The sequence below is a fragment of the Anolis sagrei genome, chromosome 1, assembly GCF_037176765.1.
Source record: "Anolis sagrei isolate rAnoSag1 chromosome 1, rAnoSag1.mat, whole genome shotgun sequence".
Classification (NCBI taxonomy): domain Eukaryota; kingdom Metazoa; phylum Chordata; class Lepidosauria; order Squamata; family Dactyloidae; genus Anolis; species Anolis sagrei.
Window position 1 is genome coordinate 200,807,322 of NC_090021.1, and position 19,967 is coordinate 200,827,288.

Consider the following 19,967-nt stretch of genomic DNA (forward strand, 5'->3'; position numbering starts at 1 on the left):
TGTAGATTCATATAGCAGATAATGAGGATTATCTGATTTGATAATCTGGATTATATGGCAGTGTAGCAGGGGCCTAAGAAGGAGAATCAGTCCCACTGATGGTAAATAAATGAAGAAATGCTCACAAGTGCTGCAGAATTATATAAGTGTACTACATGTTAACTAGCCACAAATGAGTAGGATATAAACAGCAGCCCACATTGGTTAGAGTACCCTATACACTCGTGTAAGTATAGAAATTTTAGTCAAAAAACAACCCCCAAAAGTGGTTGATTTATCCACAGATCATTATAAAGAAGTACTTTAACTTTTCTTTAAAAAATTAACCAGTCCTTTTTCCGATTACAGTGGCAAAGGACAAGAACTCAATACATATTGTGGGAACCTAAAAGAAACACCAACTCTCTACTACAGTGGTTCTCAACCTGTGGGTCCCCAGATCTTTTGGTCTTCAACTCCCAGAAATCCTAACAGCTAGTAAACTAGCTGGGATTTCTGGGAGTTGTAGGCCAAAACACCTGGGGACCCACAGGCTGAGAACCACTGCTCTACTACTACTGCCGTCTCCTCTTCTTCCTCTTCCAGTGCCTGGTTGGGGGAATGGCAGCAACAGCAAGGGCAGCTTGGTGCTTTGTCCTTTCCGCACAATGACTTTTTTTTTTGCAAATAATCTCAAATTCCATAATTCTGGTCCCAAAACCTGCCCTCGACTTATACTTGAGGTCGACTTATTCATGAGTATAGATGGTACCTGTCCTCTACCACTCTGGGAAACTTGGAATGTAATCCCTTTTAGTAAAACTTCATTAAACATTTTTCAGTAGATCTTATGTACTTCATTTCCCATTGTGCCAATTATGAAGACACTGTGTCAAGGAATAAAATTAATTACCTGTAATTCTTGTTCTCCGAAGACAGCAGCGTGAGCCTGAAAGTCAGGGTCTATTGTGCAAGGGTAGAGATGTGTTGTGACATTTAGCTCATATTTCTCCAGAGGTTTCGCCTTTCTAATCATTTTGCTCTTCCCACCCGATTCTTCTGGTGTTGAAAAAAAATCCTTGTTGCATCATGATTCATAATCATGGACATAGCTGTAATGGGAAGGGGGGATCCTGCCAGTGCCTGTTCCAACACTTTTGTGACTAATCTCGTAAATTCCCACAGAGCAGAAAGATTGACTCCTAATTTTTGGCACTTAGTTGAATGCGCCTGCCTGGAGGATGACCTACAGGTATAGGAATAAAGTACAGATGAAACAAAACTTGGTGATAAAACAACTGCGTAAGAATCAGAAGGGGAATCAGAGATCAACTGGGAATATATGTGAGTTTTTAAGAGCCATGCAGTGATCAAAGAAATTTGCCTTGTTGAGGAAAACTTTTATTTTTTGCTTTGACAGAGAAAGGAAAATAAGTTCAGATGCCTTTGAAAAACAAAAACAAAGCTTCTTTCACTTATTGACTGCAAAAAAAATTGTATATCCCACCTTTCCAGCATCTTCATTCAGTGTAGCTAAGACTGTTTAAGGTTTTTTGTAAAATGTGAAGTTATATAAAATGCAATAAAATTACAGTACAGGAAGGGTTTTTTGGTTGCCGGCAGGCAAAGAAATCCCTGTAAGCTTCACTCTCTTGTGTGTAGAGGCCTATGTGTGTAGAGGCCCGTGACTGCCAACTGGGAGACACCCCAAAGGCCTCAATTTTTTTAACCACATATATTATTATTTATTTATTTTTATCCTGTTTTTCTCCCATGAGTGGGACTCAAAGTGGTGTACATGGCTAAAACAGCAAAATAACATAGCATGAAATTCAACCAAAACATCACAAAGCACAGGAAACAAATAACACATGATACATATCAAAAATTAAACAGATTAATAAATCACAATGAATTGTATATAGAGATATTGCCAGATCTAATGTAGCTACTAAGAATGTATATATTGGAGCTGTCTGACCGCTGCCTATTCAAGGTCATCAGGAAAGACCTGGTCCCATAAAAAGATTTTAATTTGCTATGAAAGGCTAGTAAGGAGGGGACTGATTACACCCCTCTCGGAAGGGAGTTCCAGAGCTGTGGGGGCACCACCGAGAAGGCCCTCTCTGTCATTCCCACCAAGTGCACCTGTGACAGTGGTGGGACCGAGAGAAGGGCCTCTCCTGCTGATCTCAAGCTTTGTGTGGGTTTGTAGGAAGAGATGCGGTCCTTCAAGTAAGCTGGGCCCAAATTGTTTAGAGCTGTGAGTATTAAGCAATGAAGTATGGCATTTACTTTACGTCATGTCTTTCTCCCCATATATGACTCTAGGCTGCTCACAAAGATTAAAAAAGAAAATAAAAAGAGATAGATATTTCAGTCCATGGTTGTTGATTTTTTGTTTTGTTTTGACTTAACTCATACAGCAAGTGCATGTTTAAACAAGATCTTTGACTTGTGTCAGAATGCTTTTAGCAAGTAATCATTTTATCCAGTAGTATATAACCATTAAAAAAGAAAAAGAAACCAAACAGAAGCAGGAATAACCTGCTTGTTTTGGCTTAGAATGGGCTGAAACGTTTTGATAGTTAACCTCCAACAAGAATTTAAAACACATAGAATAACTTCCAGTTTTGTAACCATTTTAAAAGCTTAGGTTGCTGCTAAAATCAGAGGAGAATATTTGATAGTTTTGTGGAGAATTCATACAAAATTCTCTCTCTGTCATCAATATATAATGAATGCAGTCTACATGCCAATATGTATTCCAAGAATGCTGCCTTGGAAAAAGCTAGCATAGTAGGTTGAGCTTATATAGTATTGCAAACTGGTGTGTTGAACACTGAAAGTAACCCATTGAAGAATGCCAATGAAACAACTGCTAAAGTTCCCAGCAGTGATCGTTTTGCTATTGTACTTAAGTTTTGTCATGATACATAGATTGGATACGTATGAAACTTATTTCTTTTTCTCATTTGACATGTCAAAATTGGATATAGTTGTTTTCTATGAGTTTTTCTCATCTATCTTGTAGCTTGTTGGTATTCTATTCAGGTCTGAATTTTTCTGGTTATTTATCTTGGTTGTGAGAACTAATGTAGGTTACTGATTCGGGTCCTAGACTAGGACACTGGAGACTCGGGTTTGAACCCCTACTCAGCCATGGAAATCCACTGGATGAATCTACTGGTGGCAAGTCATACTCTCTCAGAGGCATTTCCCCATGAAAACCCCATGATAGATTTGTAGTCATAGGTTGGAAAAGACTTAAAAGGCACACAACATCCTGGCTTGCGGCTCATGAGCATAGGTTATTGAGCTTAACATTGCTTGAAATATTCTCATTGTTTCTATCATTTGTTTGTAACATTTTTATTTCTTTATTATGGTCTTGTTTGAAACCTGACCCACTTTTATTGGTTGCTATTGTGGTGAATTCCCATAATATGTATGGAGGGCTATGTTGTTCATATAACATGAGCAAAATGTTAAGAGTTAGGTTATAAAAAGTTTTTTTAGTTAGGCAGCGGTTAATGCCAACTATGGCAGAAAGGTCTTTTCCCACTTATTTCAGGGCTCATTTATTCCCCCCCCCCCCCCAAAAGTGTCTCCCCCAAAGCCTCTGGGAAATAAACATATATTTTGAGTGTTTGAGGGGTGGAAGGGCGTAGAGTTTTAAATGCATACCCTACCATTTTTTCGTGAAATGATTCTCTACAAGATGTGAATCTCCTAGAATCTTGGAGTGTTATAGGTCATTTGTGGCCTAAAATCGTGGCCCAGAATATGAAGTGGGCTGGATTGTTGTGGTGGGAATGGAATATGTTGCCATCCATGGTTGGAGAGAGGGGGTAATAGGAAACCCCAAACACCACTCCTGGTAGCAGCCTTTTCCTGGTCTACCAATAGCCATAGTTATTATTTTATTTATTATTTATTAGATGCACTTATTGACCGCCATTCTCAGCCCTTACGGGCGACTCATGGCGGTGTACAGTACACATAAAAAGACAGTTACAGAGGTCAGTATCAACAACATATGACTATACAACAAATACAAACTACATAAAAATCCGCTTCGTCTCTTAGTAGAATCATAGCCAGTCTCATTTTCCTTATACCATTCCAGTTCTCATTACCGTAATGTTGTTGCTTAGCACTTAATTAAATGCCCTCTCGAACAGCAAGGTCTTAAGGCTTTTTCGAAAGGACATGAGGGAGGGCGCCTGTCTGATGTGTGCCGGGAGAGTGTTCCACAGCCGGGGGGCCACCACCGAGAAGGCCCTCTCCCTCGTCCCCGCCAGCCGTGCCTGTGATGCAGGCGGGATCGAGAGAAGGGCCTCCCCAGACGATCTCAAGGTCCTCGTGGGCTCGTAGGCCAAGATGCGGTCAGAAAGGTATTTTGGGCCGGAACCGTTTAGGGCTTTGTAGGCCAAGACCAGCACCTTGAATTGGGTCCGGTAGCAAATCGGCAGCCAGTGAAGCTGGGACAACAAGGGCGTTGTGTGCTCCCTGCTACCCGCTCCAGTTAGTAACATGGCTGCCGCACGCTGGACCAGCTGAAGCTTCCGGGCCGTCTTCAAGGGCAGCCCCACGTAGAGAGCGTTGCAGTAATCCAGGTGGGATGTGACAAGAGCGTGTACCACCGTGGCCAAGTCAGACTTCCCGAGATACGGGCGCAGCTGGCGCACGAGCCTAAGCTGTGCAAATGCTCCCCTGGTCACCGCTGAAACCTGGGGATCCAGGCTCAACGATGAATCCAGGGTCACACCCAAGCTGCGAACCTGCGCCTTCAAGGGGAGTGCGACCCCGTCCAGCACAGGCTGTAACCCTATATCCCGTTCGGCCTTGCGACTGACCAGGAGTACCTCTGTCTTGTCTGGATTTAGTTTCAGTTTGTTCGCCCTCATCCAGACCGTTACAGCGGCCAGGCACCGGTTCAGGACCTCGACAGCCTCCTTAGTAGCAGGTGGGAAGGAGTGACAGAGTTGGACATCATCTGCGTACAGATGACACCGCACCCCGAAACTCCGGATGATCTCACCCAGCGGCTTCATGTAGATGTTAAACAGCATGGGGGACAGTATGGAACCCTGTGGCACCCCACAAGTCAAAGGTTGTGGTGCGGAACAGGAGTCCCCCAATGACACCTTCTGGGTGCGACCCTCCAGAAATGACCGGAGCCACCGCAAAGCAATGCCTCCAAGACCCATTTCCGCAAGGCGCCCCAGAAGGATACCGTGGTCGACGGTATCGAAGGCCGCTGAGAGGTCCAGGAGCACCAACAGGGACACACTCCCCCTGTCTAGCTCCCGGCGCAGATCATCCACTAAGGCGACCAAGACCGTCTCGGTACCATGCCCCGGTCTGAAACCAGACTGTGCCGGATCCAGATAATCCGTGTCTCTCAAGAATACCTGGAGTTGTGAGGCCACCACGCTTTCCATGACTTTGCCCAAAAAGGGGAGATTGGAAACAGGCCAAAAGTTGTCCAATTTAGTGGGGTCCAGTGATGGCTTCTTCAACAGCGGCTTTATAATAGCCTGTTTTAGGCTCGCTGGAATCTTGCCTTCCCGAAGGGAGGCATTCACCACCACTGTTACCCACTCGGCCAATCCCCCTCTGGCCTCTCTCAGAAGCCAGGATGGGCAGGGGTCTAGGATGGACGTGGTGGGCCTCATTCCTCCAAGTATCTTGTCCACATCCTCGGGTTTCACAAACTGAAAAGAATCCAACAAAATAGGACAAGCAGGTGCTCTCGTTACATCCACAGAGTCTGCATCTAACGCGGCGTCCAGCCCAGAACGGATCAAGGCGACTTTGTCTGCGAAGAACCGAGCAAATGCTTCACAGCGCGCGACCGAATTGTCAGGGCTCCCACCTGCAGAGGCGGGAGTTAAAAGACCTCTGACAATCCGAAACAGCTCCGCCGGACGGTTCTTTGCAGACGCAATAGTGGCCGCAAAGAAAGTTTTCTTTGCGGTCTTTATTGCCGCGGCATATGCCCTAAGAAAGGACACAAACCGTGCTCGGTTTGACTCGCTCGGTTCCGAACGCCACACGCTCTCTAGTTCCCTCTTCCTTCGCTTCATAGCTGCCAGCTCCTCAGTAAACCAAGGGGCTGGTTTAGCTCGGCTACTTGAGAGGGGACGTTCCGGAGCAATCATGTCAATAGCCCTGGTCATCTCCCCATTCCAGAGAGCCACCAAGGCTTCGACATGGTCACCTACCGAGGTGGCGGGAAAATCCCCAAGAGCCATCAGGAAGCCATTCGGATCCATCAGTCTCCTGGGGCGGACCATCTTAATGGGTCCTCCACCTTTGCAGAGGTTAGGGGAGCCTAAATCTGATCAGGAAGTGGTCGGTCCATGGCAACGGAGAGATGGACAACTCCTCCACACCGCCACCCTGTTCCCATCCCTGACAGAAAACCAAATCCAATGTGTGTCCAGCACAGTGGGTGGGGCCAGATATTTGTTGGGACAGCCCCATGGTTGCCATGGCAGACATGAAGTCCTGAGCCGCGCCTGTGAGGGTCGTCTCGGCATGGACGTTGAAGTCTCCCAGCACAAGAAGCCGTTGAGACTTCAATGCCAGGCTCGAGACCACCCCCGCTAGCTCAGGTAGGGAGACTGTAGTGCAGCGAGGTGGACGGTACACTACTAGAATCCCTATACTGTCCCGGTCACCCACCCTCAGGTAGACGCTTTCGAAATTTGCGGTCTGCGGGATGGGGCACCTGGTCAGATGGATGGAGTTAGATCCTGACAGGAGCAGAAACACTTTTAACACCTAATATTTTTGGTTTATAAGATATAAACATTCATACTAATTCATGTTAAGCTAATTACAAGATTTAGATTAGGCATTGTGTATTCACACCAAGGAATCATATATTTTTGATGTTTGGTTTCAGTCCTGATTAAATACTTTGTCAATATCAGGTTGAGTTATCAAACAGTATATGTCAGATGGATTTGTTAGCCAACCTTACATTTTTCTCAAAATGATTTTGATGATACAAGGTAAAGGTAAAGCTTTTCCCCTGACATTAAGTCCCGTCGTGTCCAACTCTGGGAGTTGGTGCTCATCTACATTTCTAAGCCGAAGAGCCAGTGTTGTCCGTAGATACTTCCAAGGTCATGTAGCCAGCATGACTTCATGGAGCACTGTTATCTTCCTGCCGGAGCAGTACCTATTGATGTTCTTTCATTTGCATGTTTTCTTACTGATAGTTTGGCAGAAGCTGGGGCTAACAGTGGGAGCTCATCCCACTCCCTAGATTCGAACCTGTGGCCACAAATTCAGCAGCTCAGTGCTTTAACTCACTGTGCCACTGGAGGCTCCTTTAGGATATAGATGTACTAAAATGGATTGTAATCCAAAACAAAGTTACTGAATATTAACTTATTTTCACCATGTTGTACTGTAATTGAAATGTAAAATAAAATAGATCTGATAATCCCATACTTCCATTTACTCAGAATCTTATCATAAAACCTGAACAAATCTGTTTGGCAAAAAAGAATGTGAGAGACTTCCAAGAGCAACAGACTTTGTGGCATAAAACAATCTTGCTCAGATTGTTCACTTCTGTTTGGAGAAGTGAGCAATGTGAACGAGATAGTTCTATGCCACAAAGTGCTCCATCTTTGGCAAAACAATAGTCATTAATAATAAAAATAATCATATTATAGGTTTAATAGGCTTTAGTATTGTTAGTTGTAGTTGCATGCCTTCAAATCATTTCTGACTTATGGCGACACTAAGGTAAACTTGTCACAAGTTTTTCTTAGCAAGGTTTGTTCAGAGTGGGGTTCCCTTTGGCTTCCTCTGAGAATGAGAAAAAGAGTGATTTGACCAAGGTCATTCAATGGATTTTCATATATTTTGTAAAATGGTCTGGTAATGGAAAAAGTGGTCCCTCTGCACTACAGAAGGTTATTTCAGCTTGAGACAGCTAATGTTTGGGAGCACTTGTCAATGGAGGTCATGTTGATTCTACATACCCTACATATTCCCGGTGAGACCAGTCTTCTCCCCTTAATAACATATCCTGTCCAACATTAACCTGTAATTCTGCAGCTAATTGGATCAATAGGCAAGCAGATGAATACAGTTCTATGAAATCCACTTCACAAAGCAGAAGAAGGAAATACTAAGTATTAATTAATGTGTTTGATTTGAAAGGTACAAGCAGAGAGCCAAAGGTATTACACCATACTTCTTTCTCCTTGGTGTGCGCATCTTGTTCTGGAATATGCAGTTTTTTATTTGATTGATATGTCAGTTTTTATGAAACACATCATTTATTTACTGGCTTGTTTGACTGCATTTCAGTTAGCTTTGAAGTATTTACAAAAGAAGTAAGTACGTAAAAAAGAAAGGGAAGACTTTTGCTAGTTATTTGAAAGGCTGCACACTCTTCAGGCTTTCTAGTACAGCTAGATATCTAAGTATATAAGAAATATTGCTTATCGCTAAGCAACCTAGAAGAAAAGATTGCATCCAAGCCAGAATGAAGAAGATAAGGCCTAGAAGACATACATGGTGGTGGAGAGAAAAAAACCAAACAAACATTGTATTACCAAAGGAAGGCTAAGGGGCCACATTAGAAACCTTGGAAAGTTGCACCTGCTTCTGAAAACAAACAAACACCATTTTAAAATATTTTGTCTTTAAATGCCTTTAGTTGCAATTGGGACATTTTACTGTGTTTAGAGTTTCAAAAAGATACCTTTTTTAAATTAGTATTGAGGCAAGATATAAAATGTTGTGGAAATATACTCTATACTCCCTGGTGGATATTTTGGGCAAAAATTGTTTTGAATTTTCTTTTGCAAAGATTTTTTGAGTTTTAATTTTGTTCTGTTCCAAGGAGCTTCCAAATGTGCAGCAGTTTTTTATTTCTGGGGAGTCCTGTGGGCACACTTTGCCTACTCTTGGTCATTGATCTTTAATAAAAACAACAACAACAACAGTCAGCAGAGTGATCTTGTTTGCTGTGAACTCATCTTGTTTCTGATAATAATAATAATAATAATAATAATAATAATAATAATCTTCAGCTACTGCAAGGAAATCGGACAGACTACAAACAGAGGCACAACTATGTGGCCCAAATGATTCATTGGAACTTATGTCACAAGTACCACCTGCCAGTAGTAAAGAACTGCTGGGATCATAAACCTGCAAAGGTAGTGGAAAATAATCACGCAAAAATACTGTGGGACATTCGAATCCAAAGTTTTGGAACACAATACACCAGACCTCACGATTGTGGAAAAGAAAAAAACTTTGGATCATTGATGTTGTCATTCCAAGTAACAGTCAAGTTTCCCTGAAGCAGCTCCTTCTCTCCTATGTTCTTGTCCAATGAATAAGGTCATCTTCATAGGCTCTTCTTTAACTGTGGCTCCAGACAGGAGTGTAGTGGGGTGGCTCCCAAGGAAAAAGTCTTTTTTATAGTCCTCTTCCAATCTGTTAGTATACCCTCCATCTGTTCCTTGTTTAGCGGAGATATTCCCAGTTTTAATCCTCGGGTGTCCCACTTTTTCGGCTGCTTTTAAGATGCCCAAATTTTTCTCTTTTCCTCCCACTTCCTTTGTCCTTGGCTTACTTCAATTGCAGCAAACTGATTCCAAAATGCAAAAGTGCGTAGTTTGTGTTCAGTTATCTCAGTGAGAGGGAGAAGAGGGGCTGGAGTTTTGCCATTTACTGTAGGCTTGTTGGATTTTTCCCCCATCATGGGTCATGCATAAATTTCAGGGGTTATCTGTTTAAAATAATAGTTTATTTGTTCTTCCTCAACAATAATGTTTGCCTCTTGTTGTTTCACCACACATTTGCAGGTTTTCATCTCTGAAAATGTTGGATATGGTAGGGAGGTCTAGCTAGGGTCTTCATTATATTCCTTTTAGATACAAAGCTAAGGCATGCTTCTTCTAGTAGGCCATTTAAGCCAACATTTTTTTTGGTGCACCGCTATAACAGCCTGCAATCCTAGCAGAGATTACTGTTTGTGGAGTTGTTCAGAAGACTCAAAGGAAAGCAGGGATAATGGTTGTTGTTCCTGTCCCTAGGAGGGAAATCTGCAGACTCCTGAGCACCCTGTTTCTGCAATATCTGGTTTGTGGACAGTCCTCAAGGCCAGGTATTTCTGGAAATGCTGGTCTGGAAAATCACTTGTCCTTTGGAACTGATAGTTTTCCAAGCCTGTCTTCCCATATCGCCAAGGACCCACCTTGTAAACAGGCTGCATTGCAAAAGCCGGCTGCTCTGAAAGTTGCAACTTTCCTTTCTGATAGCAATGACAAGGACTTTCTTCACCTTCCTTCTCTGCCTTCTTTACCTGTGTTTATTTGTACTCCTGCTGCTGCTACAATGGCAGAGTAATCATTTTTAATTTTTCATTATCATATCTGTTTCTGGAATTTAATATATATCTATATTTTACATGTTACATTATTATATTTTAATAGCACAGCTGACCTTTTATTTCTTTATTTCAATAATGAATTGACCGGACCTGGATTTGGATTTTAATTGGCTTATTTTAATTGATTGTTTAATTGACTGTTTTTAATTAATTGTTTTTAATTAACTGTTTTAATTAATTGTTTAATGCTTTTAATTGTATTGTTGAATGTTTATCATTGTGACAGCACCGGATGGTGCTTGCTGTGAGGCCGCCCTGAGTCCCCCCTCGAGGGTGAGAAGGGCGGGTTACAAATGCAGGAAATAAATAAATAAAATGAATAATTATTGGAAGATAATCAATAGAAGTGTGTTACCATTATTTATTTATTTATTTATTTATTTATTTATTTATTGACCATATTTATATACCGCCTTTCTCAGCTCAAAGGCAACTCAGGGCGGTTTACAAATGGCACAATTCAATGCCTACAACAACAAAGAACAATTAAAACATTATTAATTGTTCTAAGTTTTCATTAAAAACCATCCCAAAGGATTACCAGTTTGGTGATGTATACTTTTAGGAAGAAAATAAATAAATAAATGCATTCATTTTAACTCAGTCTCATGTATATTCTTGTCTATGCTTTGTAAAAGGAACAAAAATGTTATCAGCACTTGTTGCTTTTTATAGAAATAGCTGTCCACATATTGATACTTTTTATTCTGTTTTATGAACCTTTGGGGTTGCAGTCTAATTATTCCTGATCCTCACTAATGACTCTTTCAGGGATTATCTCTTACAATGTCAGCCATCTGCTGTGGTTTAGAGTAATGAACTAACTGGGTACAATTAAGGTTTAGTCTTAAATTAAAAACAAAATTCGAATGTCTGTTGAAACACAATGGTGGACAATATGGATAATGTCTTGGTGTCATCTCACTGAAACAGCGACATTGATCAACATGTCGTAAACTATGTTACTGCTTATGTTTACAATCTAGCTGTATAATACACATGGATTTTTTAAATTATTTATCCATTTTCCCTTTGATTTTCAAGCATATAATTGTCAAATGTGAACATTTCCCCCATTTTCTCCTTAGATAAATAAATGTGTGTCAAATCTATTGCACATTAAATTATTAATGTTTGCTCATATTGCTTCAAAATACTCCGGTTTTCAGAGCTGATTTATGGAATATCATACATTGCAAATGATCTTGTGTGAAAATCTTACTAGTGATTTTATCATCTAGATTGCAGTATTTATTATAGTTATGATGAAGCATGCTGATATGAGTGTTCAAAAGAGCTTGGCATTTATCAAAGAAGAAAATATAATACATTTATCTGTTAATACCTAGTTTCTCAGCATAAACATTTACTTGAGTGGGAAGCAATAGAACTCTTCATGTATATTATACTAGGTGTTGAGTTTTGGACTGAAAGTTTCATATGTAACATAACTTCATATTTATACTAACATAATCAACAAATAATGCTAAATATATTGCCTCTCCAGATGGCTAAAGTTAGCCATAACTAAAGTTGTGATTGTGTATTGCAGTGGTTCCCAACCTTTTTTGACCACTTTACCAGGGACTGCTTAACCAGGGATTACTTGACCAGGGACCACTTTGAGCAGGGACCATTCTCCAACTTTAGTACCAAAAGGGTTACGAATCAGTTTTTGGTCAACTTTAGATTCTGTTTGTGGTGCCAATTCAGAAAATTGCATTGGATAGACCACATCAGCTCAAGTTTCTGATACAGAACATATGCCATGGTCAGCGACAGGGAAGGAGTGGCAGTTGGTGTGAAAGGATCGGAAATACAATAAATAAAATAAAATAAACAGAGGAAGGAGGCTCGTGGACAAGATTTTCGACCTTGCACAGCCCGCTGGTGGTCCGCAGCCCACAGGTTAAGAACCATTGATGCATTGGGAGCCAACTTCACTGATCAGTGACTTTCATTTGGGTCGGCTTGTATAGAATTATGTAGCAAGTCTTATTAAAATTAGTGGGACAAAGCAGGCCTAAATATTCCCCATAGCATTCAATGTATAGGACAGTAGTCTTAAAGACATGCTTTCACTACGTTTGAGACTGAAGAAAATACATTGCACAGGTTTCAGGTGGCCTATTTCTCTCTCTCAAGTTTACCCAACTCCTTCAAAATACAAAATGGTCCTTTTCTTAACAAAGGCACCACAAACACCACAAATGCATGACATGTTCTCTTTTGATAAGAAATAAGGTACAGTACTCATAACTGGTGAGGCAGCAGCTTAAACTGCTGAGCTGCTGAACTTCCTGACCAAAAGGTCAGTGGTTCGAATCTGGAGAGCGGGGTGAGCTCCTGCTGTTACCTCAGCTTCTGCTAACCTAGCAGTTTGAAACATGCAAATGTGAGTAGAACAATAGGTACCACTTCGGCGGGAAGGTAACAGTGCTCAATGCAGACATGTCGGCCACATGACCTTGGAGGCGTCTACGGACAACGCTGGCCCTTCGCCTTAGAAATGTAGATGAGCACCATCCCCCGAGTTGGACACGACTAGACTTAATGTCAAGAAGAAACCTTTACCTTTACATGCTATACTGACATGTGGATAAATCAACCCACTTCGGGGGGTTGATTTTTTGATTAAAATTTGTAGGCTTATACACAACATAGTTAGTGGCAAGTTACTTTAGTTGGCTCAAAGCAACTATATGAGATGCTTCTGCTCTTAGAACCTTAAATTATTTTTGATTTTATTTCTTTTATTTAAAGCATTTTACTATTTATGGTTATGTTTCTACCATATATTTATATGAGATTTTTTGGAATTCTTTTCCAACGGAGAACTAATTTTATCCATTGCCACCGGTAATTTAATTCTGCCCAACACTTCGTCAAAAACCATTAAGACAGATTGTATAATTTTATGCCGGGTATCTTTTTAAAACTGAAATAATTAGCGAGTTGCCTAAATAGAACCCAAAAAGTGGGAGAACAATTTTTGAAACTTTAAAAAAAAATTAAGCAGAAAGGAAGTGCTAATGTATTCAAGAGAGTCATAGGCCTACTTTCCAAAGTGCCGTAAATAGATCCATCAAAGAGGCACTCTGTAATTTTTGCAGACGTGTCTTTAGGAAGTACTTTTAAAACGTTGAGCCTCGGTGGTACTATACTTTTTCTCAGGCCCGTGGATATATTAGGTTTTTTCCTCTGTTGGGAAATGGTAACTAGAAAATAAATGATTTCAAGACATTCTTACAAGTTCCTGTATTGTTCTGTAGTTATTATATAACACCCAGATGTTGTTGGATTGCAATCCCTCAGGTCCTGTAGTCATCATAGATAGAACTATGGCATTATAGTTCAATCCCATCTAGAGGACCACACATTTCCTATGTGTGCAAAATTCTCTTTAATTCTTTGTATAAATTAAGTGTGAAGTAGAAGCCATTTAAAAATATATATGCCAGCTATAAAAGTCTTCCCTTTGTAATCTGTCAACACGGGAACTGGAGACGGTGAGACCTATTTCAGTGAGACCTATTTCAACGAGACTGCATGTTCCGAAGTCAAAACTCTAGAAAGCTTAGTTCTATTGTAGAATTGAAAATATAGTGTGAAGGACAAAAACAAACCGCATCTGATGGTACTATGGCAGAGATTTGTGTTTCAGAAATGCTATAGAGCTTGTTTCTCTTGCATGAGCAAATTTGTTACTACTGCAATTATGCTTCCAATAAGGTGAAATATTTGATATGCATTAACCCTCCCGTTTTGTGTCATTTCCCCCTTACAGCTATGGAGTCTGGAGAGCGGTTAACATCCACAGCAGCGTCCTCCTCTACAACAGCTACATCGTCTCCTGCTTCTTCTTCTTCATCCTCTTCTGTTGTTTTGGCAGTTTCCAAAGGTGGCCTTTCCACTGGAGCTGCATCGCTAAGCTCCACAATCAACACCTGTGGTAAGTAGTGTCATTTTACAATATGATGCACTTACATCAATTGAAATCATATAGGTGATTCCAGAATTATTATTTTTGAACACACAGGCGAAGGATGCCATAGCAGGTTGTGGCTCCCATTTCAATGAATTTTGAATATGCTATCTAGTTTTAGTCTGAACATTAAAGAAGCTTCACTAGGCACTAAATCTAATTGAGGATGGGATTCAGCACCTTGGATAACTCCCTGAAATTTTGACCTAAATCGTGGCGTATTGTCACTGCTCTGTTGATTTGGAAGCTACCATCCTTGGGTGAATCTACACTGTAGAACTCCATGGCTCAGTGCTATGGAACCATGGTAATTGTAGTTTTACAAGGTATTTAGCCTTCTCTGCCAAAAAGTGTTGGTGTCTCACCAAACTCCAACTCTCAAGACTAGGGGTTCTCAAACTAAGGCCCGCGGGCTGGATGCAGCCCTCCAAGGTCTACTCGGCCCTGATCTAAACTTTAGACTTAGGGTCACTCTAAATCTGAAACAACTTCAAGTCACACATTAACAACAACAACAACAACAATCTGAATTAACTTGACTATCTGATCAGCCAAAAGCAGGCCCACCATTGCCATTGAAATGCTGCTGGTTAAATTTGTTCATAATTTTAAATACTGTGTTGTTATTTCATGTTTTTTGCAGGGCAAATAATATATCTGCAGTGTGCATAAGAATTTGTCCCTGTTTTTCTCAAAATATAGTCTGGCCCCCAAACAGTTTGAGGGACAGTGAACCGGCCCTCTGCTTTAAATGTTTGAGGGCCCCTGCTCAAGACTCTATGGCATTGAATCATGACAGTTAAAATGGTGTCTAACTGCATTCATTCTTCAATGTAAAGATTGTGATTAATGTAGATTCATCCAGGGATGGTGGCTACAGACAAGGAGTGAAGTATCAATACAAAGGAAATATGGTGTCCTTAGTCCTACTGGATTTTTTGGTGAGGGGGTGGGCATTGACGCCCAGTTGTTTCCAACGGCCAGGGATTTAGTTCACCAATTATATTCTGTGATATGTCAGAAGAATAGGAGTGCCCAAGGTCCTGCACATCCCATTTTGGGCTTTGATGCTGTATTGCAATGGTGTCAAACTTGTGGCCCTCCAGGTGTTTTGGACTTCAGCTCCCAGAATTCCTGGCCATTGGACATTCTGGCTAGAGCTTTTGGAGGCTCAAACATTTGGAGGGCCACAAGTTTGACACCACTGCTGTATTGGGTGCATCTTTATGGGCAGATCTTTATCTACAGAAGAAGAAAAGGTCTGCAACTTCTGACAGTCTCTCTGATGTAATTCAAGATACCGTAGGACTGAAGCCCACAGTGATTTTTGTACTTAATGCTGCTATTAATAATTATATGTCTCCATCACTATATTATGCCCTACAGATCCCGTATGCCAACCTGCATGTAGCTTAAAATTAGCCAATATTTTCCGCATAGGAGTGACTTCAGTGTCAAATCAGACATAGCCCAGGAGATCTTTGGTCCCAGATGCTCTTAATTTAAAATATAGATATATCATATCACTCAAGCAGGAAGAATGGTTGGATCAGGGTAATGGCACTGAGGAAACGAGGGATTTAAATCTCTTCCTGCCTCCACCCCCTTCTTCTATTAATATATCTACCTACCTACTACTAAAGATGCTGAGTATGAATCCTGTTTGACAACATGATGAAAGCACTAACTATCCTGGTTTTGTTACCTAAAGTGTGATAGAATTGCTTGAGTTCTGGGTCTCTCAGTCCAATCTCGACTAAATGTAATAGGAATAATTGCTGCATATATTACAAAGTCTTGTAGGTCTGACAGTTTTTCAACCTGTTCTCTAAAAGTTCTTTTATCCTCCAGTGCAGGAATTAATTCATGAAGAGTCTCCCCAGGGTTTAACTTCTGTAGTTTTTTTGTAAATGCTTGGTATTAATTCTGAAACATGTGACATAATATTTAGGAACAAAATGGCTCTTAAGCATGTGCATAAGTGCCACCTGTATTGTAATTGTGTGTATGAATTGCATGTATTGCATGTATTGTGAGAGAGGGTTTGCTGTATGGTAGTTTCTTGGTGTATTCAGAGTACAGAAAATTCAGAATTTGAATGATACCTGTTGCAACTTATAAAAAATAGAAAATGGAAGGGGGGAGGAAGTTAGGAGGGATAGATAGATAGATAGATAGATAGATAGATAGATAGATAGATAGATAGATAGATAGATAGATAGATAGATCTACTGACTGACCGACTGACCGACAGACGGATAGAGGTAGTGTGGTACTTTCGCTAGGCTGGATGGATGGATGGATGATGATGATGATGACGACAACAACAGCAGCAGCAGCAGCCACCACAGCTTTATTTATATCCCACCACCATCTCCCAAAAGGGAATTGGGCCGGCTTAAGAACAGCACCACAAAAGTGCAACACAGAACACAAGAATAAACAAATTTGCAAAAACCATAAACAGCATCAATTAACATAAAATAACAATTGCATAATTAACAGAGACAGCTCAATTAAATAAAATAAACAATAAAACATGACAATAAGTTATAGTAAAAACAGGCAATAGAAACAGATAGATCAGTGGCTCCAGACCTTTTTTTGACCTGGTCAAAAAAAAAAGGTTGGGAGCCACTTATCTGTTTCTATTGATCAGGGACAACTTGACCAGGGACTGCTTGACCAGGGACCACTTTGACCAGGGACCACTCTCCAACATTAGTACCAAAAAGGTTTTTGGTCAACTTTAGATTCGGTTTGGGGTGCTGATTCAGAAAATTGCATTGGATAGACTACGTCGGCTCTAGTTTCTAATACAGAATATATGTCATCCATGTGGACAAATTTGGATTTTGGAATTCTGTATAAAGGTTACTTCACCTGTATTTAATAATGTGATACATTTGGAAGCTTATGCTACGTTGCTATTGCTATGCGCTTGCTTTTCACTCTGAATGGTTCAATAACATGTAGTAAACACCACATTTGCAAGATATTCCAGTATCAAGATAGAAAGTAATCACCTTCTTCCCTTTCTCATCAGCTCTCAGTATCATTGTTAACATAACCTTTGAAAAGCAAATGATAAATTGTTAGTTTATTGGTCCCAGCGTGTAAAGTGCAAAAAATAAAATCTACTTGTATAATTGACTATTTATCTTACACAGTATTAGCAGTTATTGTTGCCAGTGATGTAAAGTCGAAAACACCTTCTTCTCGGTTTGCAATTAGAGAGGATCAGGTTTCTCCCAATTCAATATAATTATTTTCTTTGTGGTAATCAATAGTCTATTAAGCAGGCTTGTAATAAACCTCAATACCTTTGCCACACAAATCCCAAGGCAACAACTGAGCTCAAATTCGAACTCTAGGTGTTGTGCCAAATAGATTATATTACAGATACTATGTTATCTGTGAGTACTCTCAAATCAGTTATAATTTGAATTTGGGAAAAAATATGTGTCCAATTGCTTGTTATTTGAATATAGTAATTACATCACACATACTATTTATAATTAGAGATCTGAATCATAAGCCTCTTACTCCAGAGCAAGCTTTGAGTATTCCCATGAACTTTGGTGGAACTTCCCTGAGGTCTGAGTCAACTATTAGCAATTACTACAAATGTGCCTGCGAAGCTTTCCTACAAGCATAATCTCACCCAGGGGTCAGAACCATGTACTCAGATGAGCCTTAAAATAGATCTCTGCTCAGTAATTAGCATCTGAATCAGAATTTTGTACAGTAAGTAATATCCAAATCAGAATTGTCCAAAACAAGTAATTTGTGAATTCCATCCTAAATCTCCAGAGATTATTGTTTGATTTTCAAGATGTATCTTTCTCATAATATTAAAGTAAGCATGATAAGACATACTTTAATGATATTGGGTCATAGTTGGCTTCTTCAAGTATTATGGAGTAGTTTAGATGCAACTGATTCGCAGTCTTGTTTTGCAGAGTAAGTACAAACCGTAATTTGCCAACGTGACCCATTCTTAGACTCATACCAGCCATTGTTTTGTAGGACTGTGTTTCAAGCCTCAATACCTTTTACAATTACAGTTGTCCTTCAGCATTTGCGATTTTGATTTTTGTGGATTTAAATTAAAATGCTCTCTCTAAAAATCTCTATGTCTTCCAATATCATTTTATGGTCCCCTATCTCCGGTCATGCTGGAGGACCTAGAAATTTCGAGAGAAAACATCTCTCTAGGAATGTCTAGGCCCTCAAGTAAAATTCTGTGGTTAGCTTCCAAGGAAGTCAACCATAAAGCCATGCTGGTAGACCTAGAATTTTCTGGAGCGGTGTACGTTCAGGTAAAAAACAGCACTTCCTTTATTTGCAGTTTTACATGTTCATGGGGTCCTGTGCCTCTAACCTCAGCAAATGTGGAGAACTGACTGTAATTCCTGCTACCATAACTCCTCAAGCTTAACATTTATTCCTAAATGTCATTAGTAGTCCTAACTCTATCAAGAGGGCTTATATCAGTGTTGACTCATCATTCGGGCTGAGAAAGGCAGGATAGAAATATCGTAAATAAATAATAAATAAATTCACATTTGCCTCCACGTGTCTGGTATTATTGGGGATACTGGTAGAAAGCAAACCCTAGAATCCAGATTTGTGAAATCTGCTTGGGAGGAGAGGAAGGTATTGCTTTCCTACAGATTGCCTTTCATACTCTTTAAACATTTATAGTGCCTATACATGATTTGGCAAATGAGTGAGACCAATTCTTTTGGAAGATAGAATATGTAGTCAACTCAAGAATCTTTGTATTAAGGCATTCAGTTAAGAGTAACAGGAAATGTGTTTTCAAGTCGTTTCTGACTTTTGGCAACCTTAAGGCAACTCTGTCAAGGGTTTTTTGGGGGGCTGAGTGTGTGTGACTCATCCAGAGTCACCCAGTGAGCATTTGAACCTTGGTCTCCAGAATGATAGTCCAATACTCAAACCATTACACCATTCATATCATATGTAAGCCCAAGACACCTTAAAGGTGGAGTCATACAAGGCCAACCCCTAATTTGCTATGTCTCAGTTATCCCTATGGCACCCAACTTTTTTACATATTTATGATGTGATATCATTCATGCCAGCCACATGACCTTGGAGGTGTCTACGGACAACGCCAGCCCTTTTGCTTAAAAATGGAGATGAGCACCAACCCCCAGAGTCAGACACAACTGGACTTAATGCCAGGGGAAAACCTTTACCTTTACTATGTAAAGTTCTGTATGTCAAGTACCAATATATACAAAATACATTGTATTTTAATGTGATTTTTAAATATATTTATGTAGTGCATTTAAGGCTTTTTTGTAGGCTTCAAATGTAGTACCAAATTACCACAAATGTTAATCAAACAGCAGACTGTTTTTTGGTCTGCAGCCTCTCTTCTTCTCAGTTTTAACACAGAAGTCACATTGATTGCCACAGCAGATTCATAAATCTAATATTTGAGAGACATGTTGCAGCAAATTGTTCAAAAATTAGTATTTTAGGGGAAACCACATGCACAGTTTTGAGTTATGTTGTCTTGGGTAATGAGAGAAA

The 19,967-nt window shown here is 40.2% G+C and overlaps 1 protein-coding gene across 20 annotated transcripts in view; it reads left to right on the forward strand.

The window, feature by feature from the left end:
• BAZ2B (bromodomain adjacent to zinc finger domain 2B) overlaps nt 1–19,967 on the forward strand; it is a 248,607-nt gene that overhangs the window by 137,181 nt on the left and 91,459 nt on the right. For all 20 annotated transcript variants that reach the window (XM_060777651.2, XM_060777489.2, XM_060777576.2 and 17 more), the window contains one exon: nt 14,205–14,369. In XM_060777651.2, coding sequence (XP_060633634.2) covers nt 14,207–14,369 — 163 coding nt within the window. In that variant the 5' untranslated portion in view covers nt 14,205–14,206. The remainder of the gene's footprint in view (nt 1–14,204; nt 14,370–19,967) is intronic.